At 37.4% G+C, this 16,844-nt stretch overlaps 1 protein-coding gene across 1 annotated transcript; it reads right to left on the bottom strand.

The window, feature by feature from the left end:
- Positions 1-1,316: 1,316 nt before the first annotated feature.
- Positions 1,317-1,640, bottom strand: LOC110790060 (uncharacterized). The gene has a single exon (XM_021994795.1). It carries the CDS (start codon positions 1,638-1,640, stop codon positions 1,317-1,319), a length of 324 nt encoding a protein of 107 aa, XP_021850487.1.
- Between the last annotated feature and the right edge of the window lie 15,204 nt (positions 1,641-16,844).

The raw sequence follows: 16,844 nt of genomic DNA, 5'->3' as shown, positions 1-16,844 counted from the left end.
ACAGGCCCAGTACTAGGATGAGGAAGGAACTTTGGATCTACAGTAGAGGTATCAACAATCTCCTCCCCTCTAGATTGATCCTCAAGACGACGTTCAAGAGAAAGAGCTACTCTCCTTAGGCGAGCCGCTGTCGTCTCCTGCAACATGTCCATAGAAGAAGCAGCTTGAAACCCAGTTGAAGGGGGAAACCCAGAATTCAACCCAGAGGTCGAGTTCAGACCCCCAACCCCTCTCATGGCATTATTCGACCTATTTTGATTACCAGAAGAAGATGGCAAACCTTCCTGATTAGTTTTATTAGTGTGAAGCTTCTTCCTTCCTCCCATTAATGGCGACGGTTCACGTTAGCTGAACACCCTAAACGTGCGCCGAGAGCATTTCTTGAGAGCGGTAATTGTAATTATTAAGTTAAATTGAATGGAATTAAACTGAATTAAACTGAATTGAACTTAATGCTCCTGAACTGAACAGAACTAAATTCTCCTGAACTGAACTGAACTGAACTGAACTGAACTGCCAAATAAGTCCTGAAACTGAAATTAAGCCAAAAAGAACAGGGCCTTAATGGTGAGAGAGAGAGGTTGAAGAAAGAATTAGAAGGAGAGCCCTTATTTTTGAGCTCGCTAAAATCTCCAACCTCCCGATCGGGCCGCCATCCGCCTGATCGGGCGAAAGGAGATTAATGTTCTGCAATCGACACGCGCCCGATCGGGCGCAGTTCGCCCGATCCGCACCGGGCGGCTGACTCGAACTCCCTTATTCCTTCCTTTGGTCAACTGTTTATGCCCTCAACTTCAAAACGACACCGTCACCATCCGCCCGATCAGGCACAAATTCGCTCGATCGGGCTTTTTGCTCGACAAACAGGTCGATCGGGCTTCTTTCGCCCGTCGGGCGAAAATAAGAAGCATTTTATCTTTCAACACGGTCCCGATCGGGTGACGTTCGCCCAGTCTCCACCGGGCGGATGGCTAAGTACTCCGTTTTAGCTATTTTTCGCCTTTTTCGAACTTGGAGCCTTAAACATCCACACCTCTAAATGTCCAAACAGTAAAATTCCCTCTTCTTACCCCTTCAATGCTAACAATTATGCTAAAAACACACAAAAAAACAATTAAAATCAAAGTTACCCTACTATAAGCAATAAAATACGGGTTGCCTCCCGCAAAGTGTTGGTTTATTTTCAGGTCCCACTCGACCTCTTTACCTCAAATATGCATATCATGGGGGGAAGGGTGGAGGTGTTGGACCTCAACCACTACTACAGTAGCCCCCTCGTGGTACAACTTCAGACATTGCCTATTGACCTTGAATCTCTAACCCATGTTGTTCTCTACTTCAACAGATCCAAACTTACTAACCATGGTCACAATGAACGGCCCAGACCACCTAGACTTTAGTTTTCCGGGGAATAACTTAAGCCTAGAATTGAACAATAGGACTTTGTCGCCCACTGCAAACTCTCTCTGAAGGATATGACTGTCGTGCCAACGCTTAGTCTTTTCTTTGTAAATACGAGCACTGTCATAGGCTTGCAATCTGAACTCATCTAGCTCATTCAACTGTAGTAGCCACTTCTCACCGGCTAGCTTAGCATCTATATTGAGCTGCTTGATTGCCCAGAAAGCCTTGTACTCCATTTCTATTGGCAAATGACATGCCTCACCATACACCAACCAATACGGGGAAGTACCAATAAGTGTCTTGAAAGTCGTCTTATATGCCCATAGAGTATCATCGAGCTTGTCGCTCTAGTCCTTCCTAGACTTTGCCACCACCTTCTCAAGTATATATTTGATCTCCCTATTAGAGACCTCAACTTTCCCACTCGTTTGAGGGTGGTAGGCTAGTCCGGTGCGGTGATAGACCTTATATTTGCGCAGGAGAGTATCTAAATGCTTCTCATGGAAGTGTGACCCTCCATCACTAATCAACGCTCTTGGTACTCCAAACCTGGGGAAGATGATCTTCTTAAACATGGAGATGACTGTCTTAGCATCGTTAGTAGGTGAGGCAATGGCTTCCACCCACCTAGACACATAATCTACAACAACAAGAATATACAAATTACCCTTGGACGATGGGAATGGTCCCATGTAGTCTATCCCCCACACATCAAAGACCTCAACCTCAATTATTCCGTTATGTGGCATATGAATCTCATGATACCACTGTAGGGATTTACAGTTAAATACATAACATGATAGCGGAATAACACCAAAGCCAGGGAGCATGTATAAAGTAGAGATTAAGCATAACTTATGTTTGTCGCGTGTTTTCCCCTTAGTTCAACTAACACGAACAAGAACTCCAAATGTCGTTCCTCTACTTGGTTCACCAACACGTTCAGATCCGTCTTGAGATTGATGACTTAGATCTCCTTCAAGATTGTTTGCTTTTGAGAAAAACACTCTAATGGAGGCATATAGAGAATTAGGGTTCTCTATGTCCATAGGTTAGAATATGATATTAGGTTAAGTTGGAAAACATGTGGAATATGTTATTGAAATAACCTATTAAACTAGCCAAGCCAACCGGCCAAGCATAGATGTAACACCCTGATAATTCCTTATATTTATAATTCCTTTTTCCGACTAATATAAAAGAATTACCAAGATATTACCGCCACCGTGATAACGGCTAAGGCTATTTACCAGAATTACGCAGCGGAAATAACTAACTTTCAAAACATAGTAAATAGTTAATGGTCAATCAACAACCTGGAACCATTAAGGCCCAAAACCAAAGCATTAAATAGTTTAAAACCCATTAACTAAAGTTTTATTAATTATAGTAGTCATGACTAAAATTAAAAGTAGAGTTTATAAATACGGAAGATTAAATAGTCTCTCAACACAATTCCCATGATAACTTATCCCACAAGTTATCTCTACGAACCTGCTTATTGAAACCTACTCCCCAACAACGCAAGTGCAATGATGGATCTGTTAGGTTATGATACATATGAATAAACATAAATCATGCGGAAAAACCATAAAGCCAGGAAACATATTATTTACACATAATCATTTAGCATAATTCAGATGCATACACTTTGTAGCTTGCCCTCCCTAGCTGCGCCCGAACCGAACAAGAACAAGTCTTTAGGACTCCAAGTGTCGTCCCTCCGTAGATAGTCCACAGCACGTCCGGAACCACCTTAAGCTTGACCAACTAGAATCGCCCTTCAGGTTACTTAGGATTTTCGGCTATTTTGGGTTGCAAGTGTTTGGCTGATTTTTGCTTAAAAATCTTACCTTTTGAATAGTTCAAATGTCGATGTAAATATGTGACCCTAGGCACCTATTTATAGAGTTTATGGAAAGGAATTATAATCCTACTATGATATGGATTTATTAATTAGAATCCTATTAGAACTCTAAATAATAAATTTAATCTTTTTTGGATTAGGATTTAATCAATGCACGAATTCCAATAGGATTAGGATTCGTTACGAACACGAGTGTTGCACGACCACGAGGAACGCACGCACCCGCGCAGGCCTTGCGGCCCACACGAGCAGGCGCTGCCTCGCAGCCCACGAGCATAAGCCCGCGCGCGCCTATGGCCTTGTTGGGCCGGGCCTTGCGCTGGGCCTGGCGAGGCTGTGGCAGCTCCGTGTTTGGGCGCTTGGCTTGCTGGGCGCGGGCCTGGCTTCGTGCTGGGCCTTCGTCTAGCAAGCCTCGTCCGATGCTAATTCGTACGATGTGCTTCCGATTAAATTCCCGGTTCCGGAATTCATTTCCGATACGAACAATATTTAATATTTCCGATTCCGGAATTAATTTCCGTTTCGAACAAATATTTAATATTTCCGTTTCCGGAATTATTTTCCGATTCCGATAATATTTCCGATTCTGACAATATTTCCGTTTCCGGCAATATTTCCGATTCCGGCAATATTTCCATTTCCATTAATATTTTCCGATACGTACCATGTTTCTGTTTCCGGCAACATCTACGACTTGGATAATATTTATATTTCCGATACGATCCATATTTCCGTTTCCGACAATATCATCATTTCCGGAGTATTCATTTGCTTGCCTTTGACGATCTTAGCTCCCACTGAAACCAAGATCCGTCGATTCCGAATATCCATAGATGGAGTATTTAATGCCATTAAACACTTGATCCGTTTACGTACTATTTGTGTGACCCTACGGGTTCAGTCAGGAGTAAGCTGTGGATTAATATAATTAATTCCACTTGAACTGAAGCGGCCTCTAGCTAGGCATTCAGCTCACTTGATCTCACTGAATTATTAACTTGTTAATTAATACTGAACCGCATTTATTAGACTTAATATTATATGCATACTTGGACCAAGGGCATTATATCCTTCAGGATCATCATATATAGGGTCATTAAGGCAAAGGCCATGACCGAAAGACATGAAGCACGAAGTCAGCAAAAGCTGAGTATGAACACGCTAGAATGAAATCCTAGTCTAACATGCTTCACTCAACAATATAATAATCCAGATGCAAAAGCCATTTAATTCCAATTAATCATGGATACGGACTCGATACTTGACACGGCTCTTAACTCACAGATTAATAAGAATTAGCTTCGAACGGGTAAAATATAATAACAAAAACCACTGAGGGAAAGATAAGGGTGTTGGGAGCCAACCAAACACCAAATAAATAAGGGTCGGGCTTTCTACCGACATTCGGGCCATACCGACGGAATTCCTGCGCATACAAGCGATAAAACCAAAAGAATGAAACAACGTCTTGTATCATTCAAGGAGTACGAGTTTCTCCGACACGACTCCCCCCATTGTTCATACTCAAGGTATATACGTTCCAAGAGTTTTGAAGCTCATTTGGGTTACACTTTACGTTAATTAGTATGTTATATTTAAGGCGACTCAAGACTCAACATATAAACATAACATGCAAACAATTAAACAATGACACTTCATTTTAATCCTTTAGGACTTGTGATCAAACACAGGATTCAAGTGAAATTACTCCCATTGTTCCTTCTCAAACACTGTTAAGATAACCCGACATTGCCAGTTAACAAGCGGGTTGTGTGAAGGAAATAATGCCCTTGGTCCAAGTATACATTCAATGCTAAATCTAATAATTTCGGTTCGGTATTAATTAATTATACAAGTTAATAATTCAGTGAGATCAAGTGAGCTGTATGCCTAGCAAGAGGCCGCTTCAGTTCAAGTGGAATTAATAATATTAATCCACAGCTTACTCTTGACTGAACCCGTAAGGTCACACAAATAGTACTTGAACGGATCAAGTATTTAAGCGAATTAAATACTCCATTTATGGATATTCGGAATCGACGGATCTCGGTTCTAGTGGGAGCTGAAATCGTCAAAAGGCAAATTATGAATACTCCGAAAACGATGATATTGCCGGAAATGGAAATATGGATCGTATCGCAAATATAAATATTATCCAAGTCATAGATGTTTCCGGAAACGGAAACATGGTACGTATCGAAAAATATTATCGGAAATGGAAATATTGCCGGAATCGGAAATATTGCAGGAATCGGAAATATTATAGGAATCGGAAATAAATTCCGGAAACGGAAATATTAAATATTTGTTCGAAACTGAAATTAATATCGGAATCGAAAATATTAAATATTGTTCGAATCGGGAATGAATTTCGGAATCGGAAAACGAATCGAAAGCGCGACGTACAAAATAAACATCGGACGAGCTTGCTAGACGCAAGGCCCAGCACGAAGCTAGGCCCGCGCCTAGCGAAGCCCGCGCACGGCAAGCAAACGAAGCAGCAGCTCGCGCCCCACCAAGGCAGGCCCAGCCAAGCGCAAGGCAAGGCCAGGCCCAGCCAAGGCGAGGTAGCAGGCTAGCAGCGCCCTCGCGTGGGCCGCCTGCCAGCGCTGCTGAGCCGAGCCAACACGCACGCGCACAACGCCCCTCGTGGGCTGCTCGTGTGTGTGTGTGTGTGTTGTTTTCGTGCAAGCCTCGAATCCTTAATCGCTTAGGATTTGTCCGGTTAGATTGTTTTCCTAAATTCACTAGAGTTAGTCATTTAACTAAACACTAAAAACAAAGGATTAATTTAAGTCTAATTCTAATTGAATTAGTAAATTGAATCCTAGTGGATTTCTAAGTCCGATAATTCCACCCTATAAATAGGTGATGAATAATCACAATTTATATATCAGATTCTCAAGTATTCATATAGTTTTAAGATTAAACTAAGCTTAATAATTTGCCAAATAATTAAGTACGAATAACATTACAACCTTAGACTATATTCTAGTTAATTGAATCTAAGGCGGATCCGAACGTGCTGTGGACTATCTACGGAGGGCAACACTTGGAGTCCTAAACATGTTCTTGTTCGGTTCGGGAGCAGCTAGGGAAGGCACGCGTCACATGTAAGTGTTCTAGATTATGCTAATTGACTATGTGGCAATTAATTTGGAATCCTGGCTTTATGGTTTTTCCGCATGAAATATATGTTTTATATTTGTCATAACCTAACAGTGATATCACGAGCCTCTAATTAATTCCATAATCAATTATAGTTAACATGGTTAAATTTTATAAATTTGCAATGAATTAAAGGGGTGATTAATTTCGTGGATTGTAATTAATTGCAAATTCGTGCGATTATTTAATTATATGTTCGCAGGATTTTCGGCAGTTTAGTCAATAATGGTCAAAATCGAATAATTTTATAGTGAATTTCGCATGTAAACGACGTTTTAAAATTTTGACTAAAATCATAGATTTGATGCCGAACCCAGAATTCCAAATTCGAAGCCTAACTATGACTTTTCGGATGTTTTAGTTTTTCGAACGCAAAATTTATTATTTTTAGGATGTTAAATTAAATATTTGCGAATCTTTTATGTAAATATTGAATCTATGATTGACCTACTGTATATGTTTAACAATTTTAATGCCTAACCTTGTTAATTATACAACCTAATTTGTAATTGTAATTAATTTGTTAAAATTCGAATAATTTAGAATTTTATTTTATTTTCATAATTAATGAGCAATTTAATTAGGAACCTATGATTAAAAACCACCATAAAATTTGTTAAAAAGTTTTAAAATTTTATAACCTAGATTTGAATCCATGAAAATAATTATAATCAAAAATTAATTTGGATAATAAATTTTCGATTTTTCGCCCAAAATTTATGAAATTAATATGATTTATTAATTCGTTAATAAATAATAAAGTTTTAATTTTTATGAAATCCGTTCACGAATGTTGCACGCACAAAGCAATGGACGCTAAGTGTTACCCTTAAGGGGTGTTGTATAATGCGGGCATGCGACGACGAGCAAGGGAGCTCGTCGCCCATGCGGTACGATGCAATGAGCAAGGTCGTGACACATGCGCGCAAGGCAGCAGCCCTGCTGTGCGCTGTGTGCTACTAGACGTGGGCGGAGGGGCGAGGAGCAAGGCAACGAGCACACACACACACACCGCACGCACGGGCAGCGATGGCTGGCTCGTCCAACAGCGTTGCCCGGCCCATCGAGGGAAGCCTCGACACAGTGGGCGAGCAGGCTGCGCGCAAGCGTGGCTTGCTCGGCTTGCTCGGCTTGCGTGTGGCTGCTCGTGGCTTGCGGTACGATCAATGCGAGAGGCAAGGCATGCTACGAGGCCTCGACGAGGCATGGGTGCGAGCCCATGGCCTTGTCTTGGCCCGATTGGTTCGTTTTAATTTTGATTTTTCGGTTGAAAACGATTTTAATTAAATTTAAATTCGTAATTTAATTTTTTCTCGGAATTTAATTTTGAATAATTTAATTATTATAAATTTATTTATACTAATTATTTTACTAAAATTAAAACCTTGATTAAATTTAAATTTAAATTAATTAATTTAAACAACTGAAAATAAATTAAAGGATTTAAATAATATTTTATATGAGCTTTAAATTTTAATTAAATTTGTAGGTTTCATTTTGGACTAGGAAATACAATTTTATGTTTAAAATTTGTAAAGCGTTAAAATTCCTTGGTTTTAGTAGGAGCGTTTTAGTCATAAACTCTTGATTAGGTCTATATTCCCTTAAGGTTAAAACAACTCGATTAGAATTAATAAGGATTGAATAATTTGTAGATTATTGGAAGCCTTGATTAATTGATGCAAATATTTATGTGATGCATAATATGTTCTACTAACCAGCTATGTGGGCCATTCATTGATAAATGAATGGGTGAATGGTAATGTACTGTTTTGCAGGTTATGGAAAGTGACTAGTATGGCCCAAATAGGATAGAAAATATGGTCTGCGTACCATTAATTTGAATGTAAAATTGGCCTAATGCACCAAAGTTTTTAATTTAAATATGGTCTACGTACCATCAAATAGTTGTAATTAGTTTCAATTATAGCTTATCCTATTTGAAGAAAATGGCGCCTCCCATTGTGAAATTCAAGACGGAGTTTGAAGTTGAAGCTTCAAGATGAAGTCGAGCCATACTAGATCACATTTATATCTTATGCATGCTTTAAGTTATTTATTGCTTTAAATATGTCTTAATTATGCATGAGATTGTGGCTTGATTATGTTGCATGATTAAGGATTTTAGTTTACTTAAAATCTAACCAACATAGTAAGAGCCTTAAGTTCCAAACTTTAAAATTTGAGTTAAAAGGTGCCATGCCAAAATAACACTTACTTTGATAACCTTTACATCAATCTTAGTAATAGTTTTCCGCCATAGCGAGGTGTTATTTATTGATCCTAAAGGGGTAAGGTAAACAAATAATTGTGAGTACATGTTAGTTTTGGTGAAACTCAACGATATAACTAAGGAGTCCTTTTATGTCGTGGCAAACGGGATAGGTTTACCTAATAAGTTCTTAGACGTGCCTATCAACCAAGAGTAGTTTCTAGACTATTAGCAAAGGATTTGCTTACCTAAAATATTTTAGAATTGAGTCTAAATACATAATGTGCTTAAATCTTCAATGATTTAAGGGTCTTGGAATCATTTTATTCACACCTGCCGGAACACATAAATTTGAATCAAATGCTAATGACTTGTTTAAATTGCATGATTGCTTTAATTTTCAAGTTATTACTCATGATAAATGTTTAGACTTTGCATGCTTCAATGTATGCTTTAATTATTGTTTATAATTAAATATCTTGCACTGCAGTAAATCCTTTTAGAAGGGTAACAGTAAATTTCCTCGATTGGTAGTGAATCCAAGAACGATTCACGGAAATGAGAGAATGTGAGCAATTTAAAATGTACGTTTCTTATAGCGACTTTTATGGTTGTTTTCGAGTATCAAAGTCAAATGGCAAACCGATTGGAGCTTGTGAATTCAAAATACGACGTAGTTTTGAGATCATAAAGCATTGAGTTTAACACTCAACTTTACCAATGGTTAACAACCTAATATCTTTGTCCATTTAATTCTCGAATGAGTCTAGTCCCTACACATTCGAATAGATCGATGCTTAGAGAACTTTAGAAGCTTCTGGTAAATCATCTAGTTGAAACAGAATATTCAACATAAACAAAATGGTAAGAAAGTTGTTGGAGTGACATTGGACATGTCTAACAAAGTATAAAAGTCAACACTAGAAGTCAATTCTTAAGACTATAAGAAAGGGTACAAGAAATAGGAAAACAAGGAACAAATGAAAGGAATTTACGATTTCGTTTCTACCTATAAGTTTATGTTTAAGGAGAAGTCACCTAGCAATCAAACTTCCTTGGTATCATATACCTCTTGAGGTTCTTACTTCGGTAATAACTCAAACAATGGAAGCTAGGCTACACTAATGGCCTACAAGTGGGAAATGAAGCATGGGAATGCTACATTAATTGTGGGGTCATCTAGTTTGTTTTAAGTCCTTTCAAAGGCTGGAACTTAATGGCTTTTGTTCCATAATCAGCATACCTAAATTTCTGTTTTCAAACACAGAAAGACTCACATTCAAGAAAAACAAAAACAATGTATGTTTGTTTGTTTATTTGAATGAAATGGTCACTTACGGGTTGAGTCAATATGCTTGATTAAAACAAACAACTCTTTAACAATAAGAACTTTACTAGATTCAAATCAATCTCTTGATTTGAGTTCCATAAACCTTTAGCATTGTTGCTTAGACCATGTCAACAAGTTAACATTCAAAAGCTCTATTTTGATGGACTTTTGAAAGTTGGTTGATTTCTAGATCAATTCAAGACAAGCTAGTCTTACTTGTTGAAAGTAACAAAAGATATGAACTATTGTTAGAACACCTAGACAATAGAGTTCAAAGCTAAAGAAAGATTTTATTACTTTATTATTTCACCTAGATTTGAGTGAGTATTGGTTTATTTACTCAAAGTGATATAAGTTTGAATCTGTTTGGCTAGTTCAAAGATTCAGAAGTATAAAACCCACTTGGAAAGAAATCATAAAGATCTAGGTTAGATCATGTTGATGATTACTTGAGACCAAAAATGATCATCAATGATTGTGTGTTGTAATTTCAAGATCTAGCTCCATAAGATATGGCATATCTACATTGGAATGATCGACGTCAATTAGTACTTGATTCGATCAATGATGAATCATAAATAATTTTCCTATAATTTCTAAAACAAAATGCTCAACTACCACCAAACTAAACCTAATTCGTCAAAGCTATTGAAAAGTAATTTCAAAATATCTTTTCATAATATATATCTAAAGAGTTCCTAAACTCAGTGGGAGCTTAGTGTTTGTTATTTGACAAACTAAGGCCCAAGTATAGATATATGTTTCATTGTGATTTATTCAAATGAGACACAAGGGTATTGTTTCTACCACAAATTTTGAGAACATAATGTTTGTTTGCTCGAAATAGTGTCCTTTTGGAGAATCGTTTCCAAAATGACAAGTGGGAGAAAATAGACCTCGAAAGTTTTCGATGCGAACAACAAATATAAACGGACATTCCGGAGGCTTTTCGAAGTTCTTCAGAAAATCCGAACACTTATTCTTTAAGGACATTAGAAGTGGCTTTAAAGAATAGACATCTCTTAGAAGACTTTACAAGTGCTTCAAGGAGAACAGAATATTCAAAGGACTTCCAAGTGGCTATTGATATTCTACTGTTTGATGTTCTATACCCAAGTAGGCATAGATTCCAAGTCATTGAAACTATGATATTCTTCTATTAGATAGTGAAGAAACATGGAGTTCAGGTCACTGAAACTATGAGATTCTTCTATTAGATAATAAAGAAACCTACAACTTGCAGTCAAACTATTATCATGTAGATTAATGAGTTTGTGACTTGTAAGAAAGCTATGACGAAACCCAGATTCCCTAAAATGGTAAGAGGCCATATATAGACTCAAATGTTTTAGATGGTAAAAGGCCATAAAACATAACCAATGTTTTGATGACAAAATTGAAATTTTGTTGATTTGCAAGAATGGTTTACATCTATTGGTTGCAAATTGGTTTTAAGGATAAAAAAACCATCAAACATGGAATTGTGATCACACACAAAGCAAGATTAGTTGCTAAAGGTTACAAGCAAATTCACGGCGTGGATTGTGTTGAAGCCTCATGCATAATCGTAATGCTCAAGTCTATAAATCAAGCAATGATTGCATATTGGTACATATGGCAATTGGATGACAAAACGAATTCCTCAATCAAATGTTGGAAGAAACTATGTAAATGGTATGTCATAGGATTTGTAGATCCAAAAAATGCTTGAAATGAATTCTAGCATATGAAATCTAAGTACAGATTTAAGCAAGCAATTGGGAATTGGAACTGTATTTTAGTGAAGCTAATAAGTATTTTAGTTTCATAAAATGTACATGATTCTTATAGATATATAAGAAGTTTAGTTGGAGTACGTAAAACTTAATTGGTCCTATGTGTATCACACATATCTCTCTATTGTGAAATGACATTCAAATGCTAATGACTTAGATTTGAAATTATTCATCAATAATGGACCAAGGCGAAACTTAGTACATACTGGGTATTAAGATCTATTTACAAAGATCATATAAGATTGTTTTAGATTAAGTAATGGCATTTACTATATCAAACACGAAAGACTCCATTGGAGATATTCGACCCATATGAATAAATCTAAGTAAAGAATGTTTGAACTATGTATAAGAATTTACTAAGTTGAACATCAAAGGATCTAAATGAGATTCTTAACCTATATTATATGTCAAAGAATTTAGCTGGATTCAGTATCTACTGAAATTGGATAACTAAAGTTACATGAATAGAATTCAATTGGGAATTATTCTGCAAAAGAATTTATCATGTATGATATAATAAGGATCGCCAAAAATGTATCGTATGGCTTTAGGCATGACGAACATATATTGGTCTAAGTAAAGATCAACTAGATTGAGATCAAGAAAAACTTATGGTACTTGAAAAGGTACATAAGATTAGTTCTTGATTCAAGGAAATAAAGATATGCTAAATATTGATGCTACACGCATAAACACTGGCAAAGGATCAAGCAAGATCCCTTTGGAGTTAACCATTTGCAAAAGACGAGCTATAGAGCATCGTGTTTTGAAATGGCGACATGGATTAAAGACCATGAGTTGTTGTGTGGGAAATTAAATATTAATTTCTATGTTCTAAGATACATCTGGGAAGTCTTCCGCATGTCCGTGAACTGCTTGGATAAGTAAATCCAAACAAAGCATCACTAGCAACCTAAACAGTTGAAGTAAAAGTAATTATTGCCTAAGAAGTAATGAAATAGAGTTGTTTATGTTAAAGAGTTTTTCACTGAAGTTGGGTAGATCACACGTCTGCTGGCTTGATGGTTCTTCATTGCAAAATGCGTAGAACCACTCTTGAAGCAAGAAAGACTAGATCACAAAATAAACATACTCAAAAGATCTTATCATCTATCTCGAAAGGAATTCGATGAAAAGGATGTTAAGATTGGCAAAGCATGATAACTAAACCTATGCAACAAGTGAGATACAACACTCACATTGTGGCACTGGAAATCAAGCATAGTTTTGAAATCCATTAGTTGTTTTAAAGATGGGTTTGAGGCCCATGGTTGTAAAACATTGGGGTTGAACGTTTATCATATATGAAATGTATTTTCATATTCCATTTAATCTTGGTTTAGTATTAAATGATGAGTCCCTTCAATTTGACGATATATTCAAGATAGATTGTCAGGACCAGTCCTGTGACTAAGAAATGTCTATCAAGTGAACTTGTATGTCAAAAGTTGAAAATGGTCCTTGGTCGGAGTTTTCTATAATGATGGACGCATAGAAAGCGTTAGACGACTAGAATGCAAGATGACTAGTAGTTCTGCTTCTTGAACTATGTGGACATGGCAATGTCGTAATTATTTGCATAGATACTTACTTTGGGAAGACTAGTATCGGACAGACCTATGAAACTTTACTGTAAGAGATGAAAATCTGTCATAAGTAAATTTCATTAAAATTATTAGACACTAATCCTCAATACCTGAGTGATTTGAGATTACTTGTTTGAGAACTGGTTACTTTGATGTTGTCAACCGTCGCACCGTAAAAGGAGGCTATAACGGCAACGCTCGGGTAATCACCTATCAAACGAAGTCTAACCTCAAGATCGCAAGATTGGGATTGTCCTCCCATAAATCGGGATGAGATGCTGAAAGTTGTACAAGGCCACTCGGAGAGCTAGAAACTGTAAACTGCATGGCCGTGCTTAGATGAATCATAGCCTATGATTATCTGTTTATTTGATCAGTTGAACTCTGAAACCGAGAAATACCTCTGGACATAATAAGGATGACAACTCTTACCTTATGTTCATGACCAAGCATCAAGTGACAAAGGAATTAGGCAATGCACACTTGTCCCTAAGGACAAGTGGGAGACTAAAGGAAATAATGCCCTTGGTCCAAGTATGCATTCAATGCTAAGTCTAATAAATGCGGTTCAGTATTAATTAATTATACAAGTTAATAATTCAGTGAGATCAAGTGAGCTTTATGCCTAGCTAGAGGTCGCTTCAGTTCAAGTGGAATTAATAATATTAATCCACGGCTTACTCTTGACTGAACCCGTAGGGTCACACAAATAGTACGTGAACGGATCAAGTATTTAAGTGAATTAAATACTCCATTTATGGATATTCGGAATCGACGGATCTCGGTTCCAGTGGGAGCTGAAATCGTCAAAAGGCAAATTATGAATACTCCGGAAACGATGATATTACGGGAAACGGAAATATGGATCGTATCGGAAATATATATATTATCCAAGTCGTAGATGTTGCCGGAAACGGAAACATGGTACGTATCGGAAAATATTATCGGAAATGGAAATATTGCAGGAATCGGAAATATTATCGGAATCAGAAATAAATTCCGAAAACGGAAATATTAAATATTTGTTCGAAACGGAAATTAATTTCGGAATCGGAAATATTAAATATTGTTCGAATCGGAAATGAATTTCAGAATCGGAAAATGAATCGGAAGCGCGACGTACGAAATAAACATCGGACGAGCTTGCTAGACGCAAGGCCCAACACGAAGCTAGGCCCGCGCTTAGCGAAGCCCGCGCAAGGCGAGCAAACGAAGCAGCAGCCCGCGCCCCACCACTGCAGGACCAGCCAAGCGCAAGGCAAGGCTAGGCCCAGCCAAGGCGAGGCAACAGGCTGGCAGCGCCCTCGCGTGGGCCGCGTGCCAACGCTGCTGGGCCAAGCCAACACGCGCGCGCACAGCGCCCCTCGTGGGCTGCTCGTGTGTGTGTGGATTGTGTTCGTGCAAGCCTCGAATCCTTAGTCGCTTAGGATTTGTCCGGTTAGATTGTTTTCCTAAATTCACTAGAGTTAGTCGTTTAACTAAACACTAAAAACAAAGGTTTAATTTAAGTCTAATTCTAATTGAATTAGTAAATTGAATCCTGGATTTCTAAGTCCGATTATTCCACCCTATAAATAGGTGATGAATAATCATAATTTATATATCAGATTCTCAAGTATTCATATAGTTTAAGATTAAACTAAGCTTAATAATTTGCCAAATAATTAAGTACGAATAACATTACAACCTTAGACTATATTCTAGTTAATTGAATCTAAGGCGGATCCGAACGTGTTGTGGACTATCTATGGAGGGACGACACTTGGAGTCCTAAACTTGTTCTTGTTCGGTTCGGGAGCAGCTAGGGAAGGCACGCGTCACATGTATGTATCCTAGATTATGCTAATTGACTATGTGGCAATTAATTTGGAATCATGGCTTTATGGTTTTTTCGCATAAAATATATGTTTTATATTTGTCATAACCTAACAGTGTGCCCATAGCACGAATAGTCCTTAGTTCAATTCACATAAACTTCCCAAACGTATTCTACTCGGCGGTAGAATAAATGATGCACTGAGGCATATCCACTAGGCTCAAAGTATGCTAGACATCCCGTACAATAGAATAATCATAATAACTTGCATGCGAAACACTCATACATGCATATAAACTTGAACAACATTCTTGACATAATTCAACGATTATAAAAGTCCATTACATGACTGTTCACATAGAATTCATAGATTCAATAATAATTCACAACATGCTTGTTCACACTTCAAACATGAATTCTCAACACTTTAAGTTCACATGATTCACAATCAACACACATCATATAATCCTCATCGAATAGGTGGTCACCCTAGTCAGTACGTACCTGGAATACCTAAGTACGGGGGCCACTGTGCGAATCAGGACTCAAAGCTAGAAATCACCTCCTATAAATACAATAGAGAAACTTAATTATTATCCATGTTTACTAAATTTCCAGCAACTATTAAAGATTTTAAAACCTTTGTTTTAATTAGAATATAATCGTTCTTTAACAATTTAATAGTCTCAATTGGTCAATTAAAGTCCTAGTACAAAAACATTGACTTTTGGCCTTTAAAATCATTAAAAATCAACACTTTATGACCTTATATTAAATCTGAAAATTAAGTTTGATTCCTATAATTTAAATCATCATTTAGTTATGTAAATCAATTGCCTAAATAGTTGGAATTAAAATCCTAACAATAGGTTATCATAAAAACCATGTTTTGACAATAAATTGACACTTTAATCATTTATTAAACCTGAAAATAATATTTCGTATAATTAAAATAAATCCCATGAATTCAAATACGAAAACATTAAAATATGGTGTTCATAACCGTTCCTAGCAGTTTAAATAATCCAAAACAATAATAATAATTTAATAATTTAAAATAGAATTTAGACAAGAGTCAAAAGTACACGAAGTTTTGGAAAAGCAACAACAACACACAACCTTGTGTTGCGTGTGGCCAGCGAGCACAAAGCAGCAGCCGCAGGCGCAGGGCTCGCAACGAGCACTCGACCACGCAGCAGCAGATAGGGCGCTGGGAACTGGGCTCTGCTCGGCACAACAACAGCGCCAACGCACATCGATTTGTCATGCGTGTGCGAGGTTGAGCAAGAGCGAGCGAGAGCGAGGGATGCGAGGTGAGGTACGTGTGGGGAGCGAGAGGAAGGCAACAGCGAGCTCAGTTGCATGCATGAAGGCGAGGGAGAGCGCCGAGCAAGGCATGGAGTGTGCTTGCTTGCGGCCGAAGGAAACGGGAAAGAGGAGAGAGAGAGAGAGAGAGAGAGAGAGAGAGAGAGAGAGAGAGAGAGAGAGCCGAAAGAAAAGAGAGAGAAGAGGAGTTTTTGAAATACGACCCAACAATTCCCGAATAAATAAATTCGTTTAATTTATTTAATAAAAATCCGGTTTTCGTAAATAATTAATAATTAAATTATTTAAAAATAAAATACATTTAAATCGCATTAAATGTAATTAAATTCATAAAAACTTTATAAATACAATAAAATA

This window comes from Spinacia oleracea, chromosome 4 (assembly GCF_020520425.1).
Source record: "Spinacia oleracea cultivar Varoflay chromosome 4, BTI_SOV_V1, whole genome shotgun sequence".
Lineage (NCBI taxonomy): Eukaryota > Viridiplantae > Streptophyta > Magnoliopsida > Caryophyllales > Amaranthaceae > Spinacia > Spinacia oleracea.
Note: the sequence above shows the minus strand (reverse complement) of the source record. Positions and strands in the feature narration are given on the sequence as shown.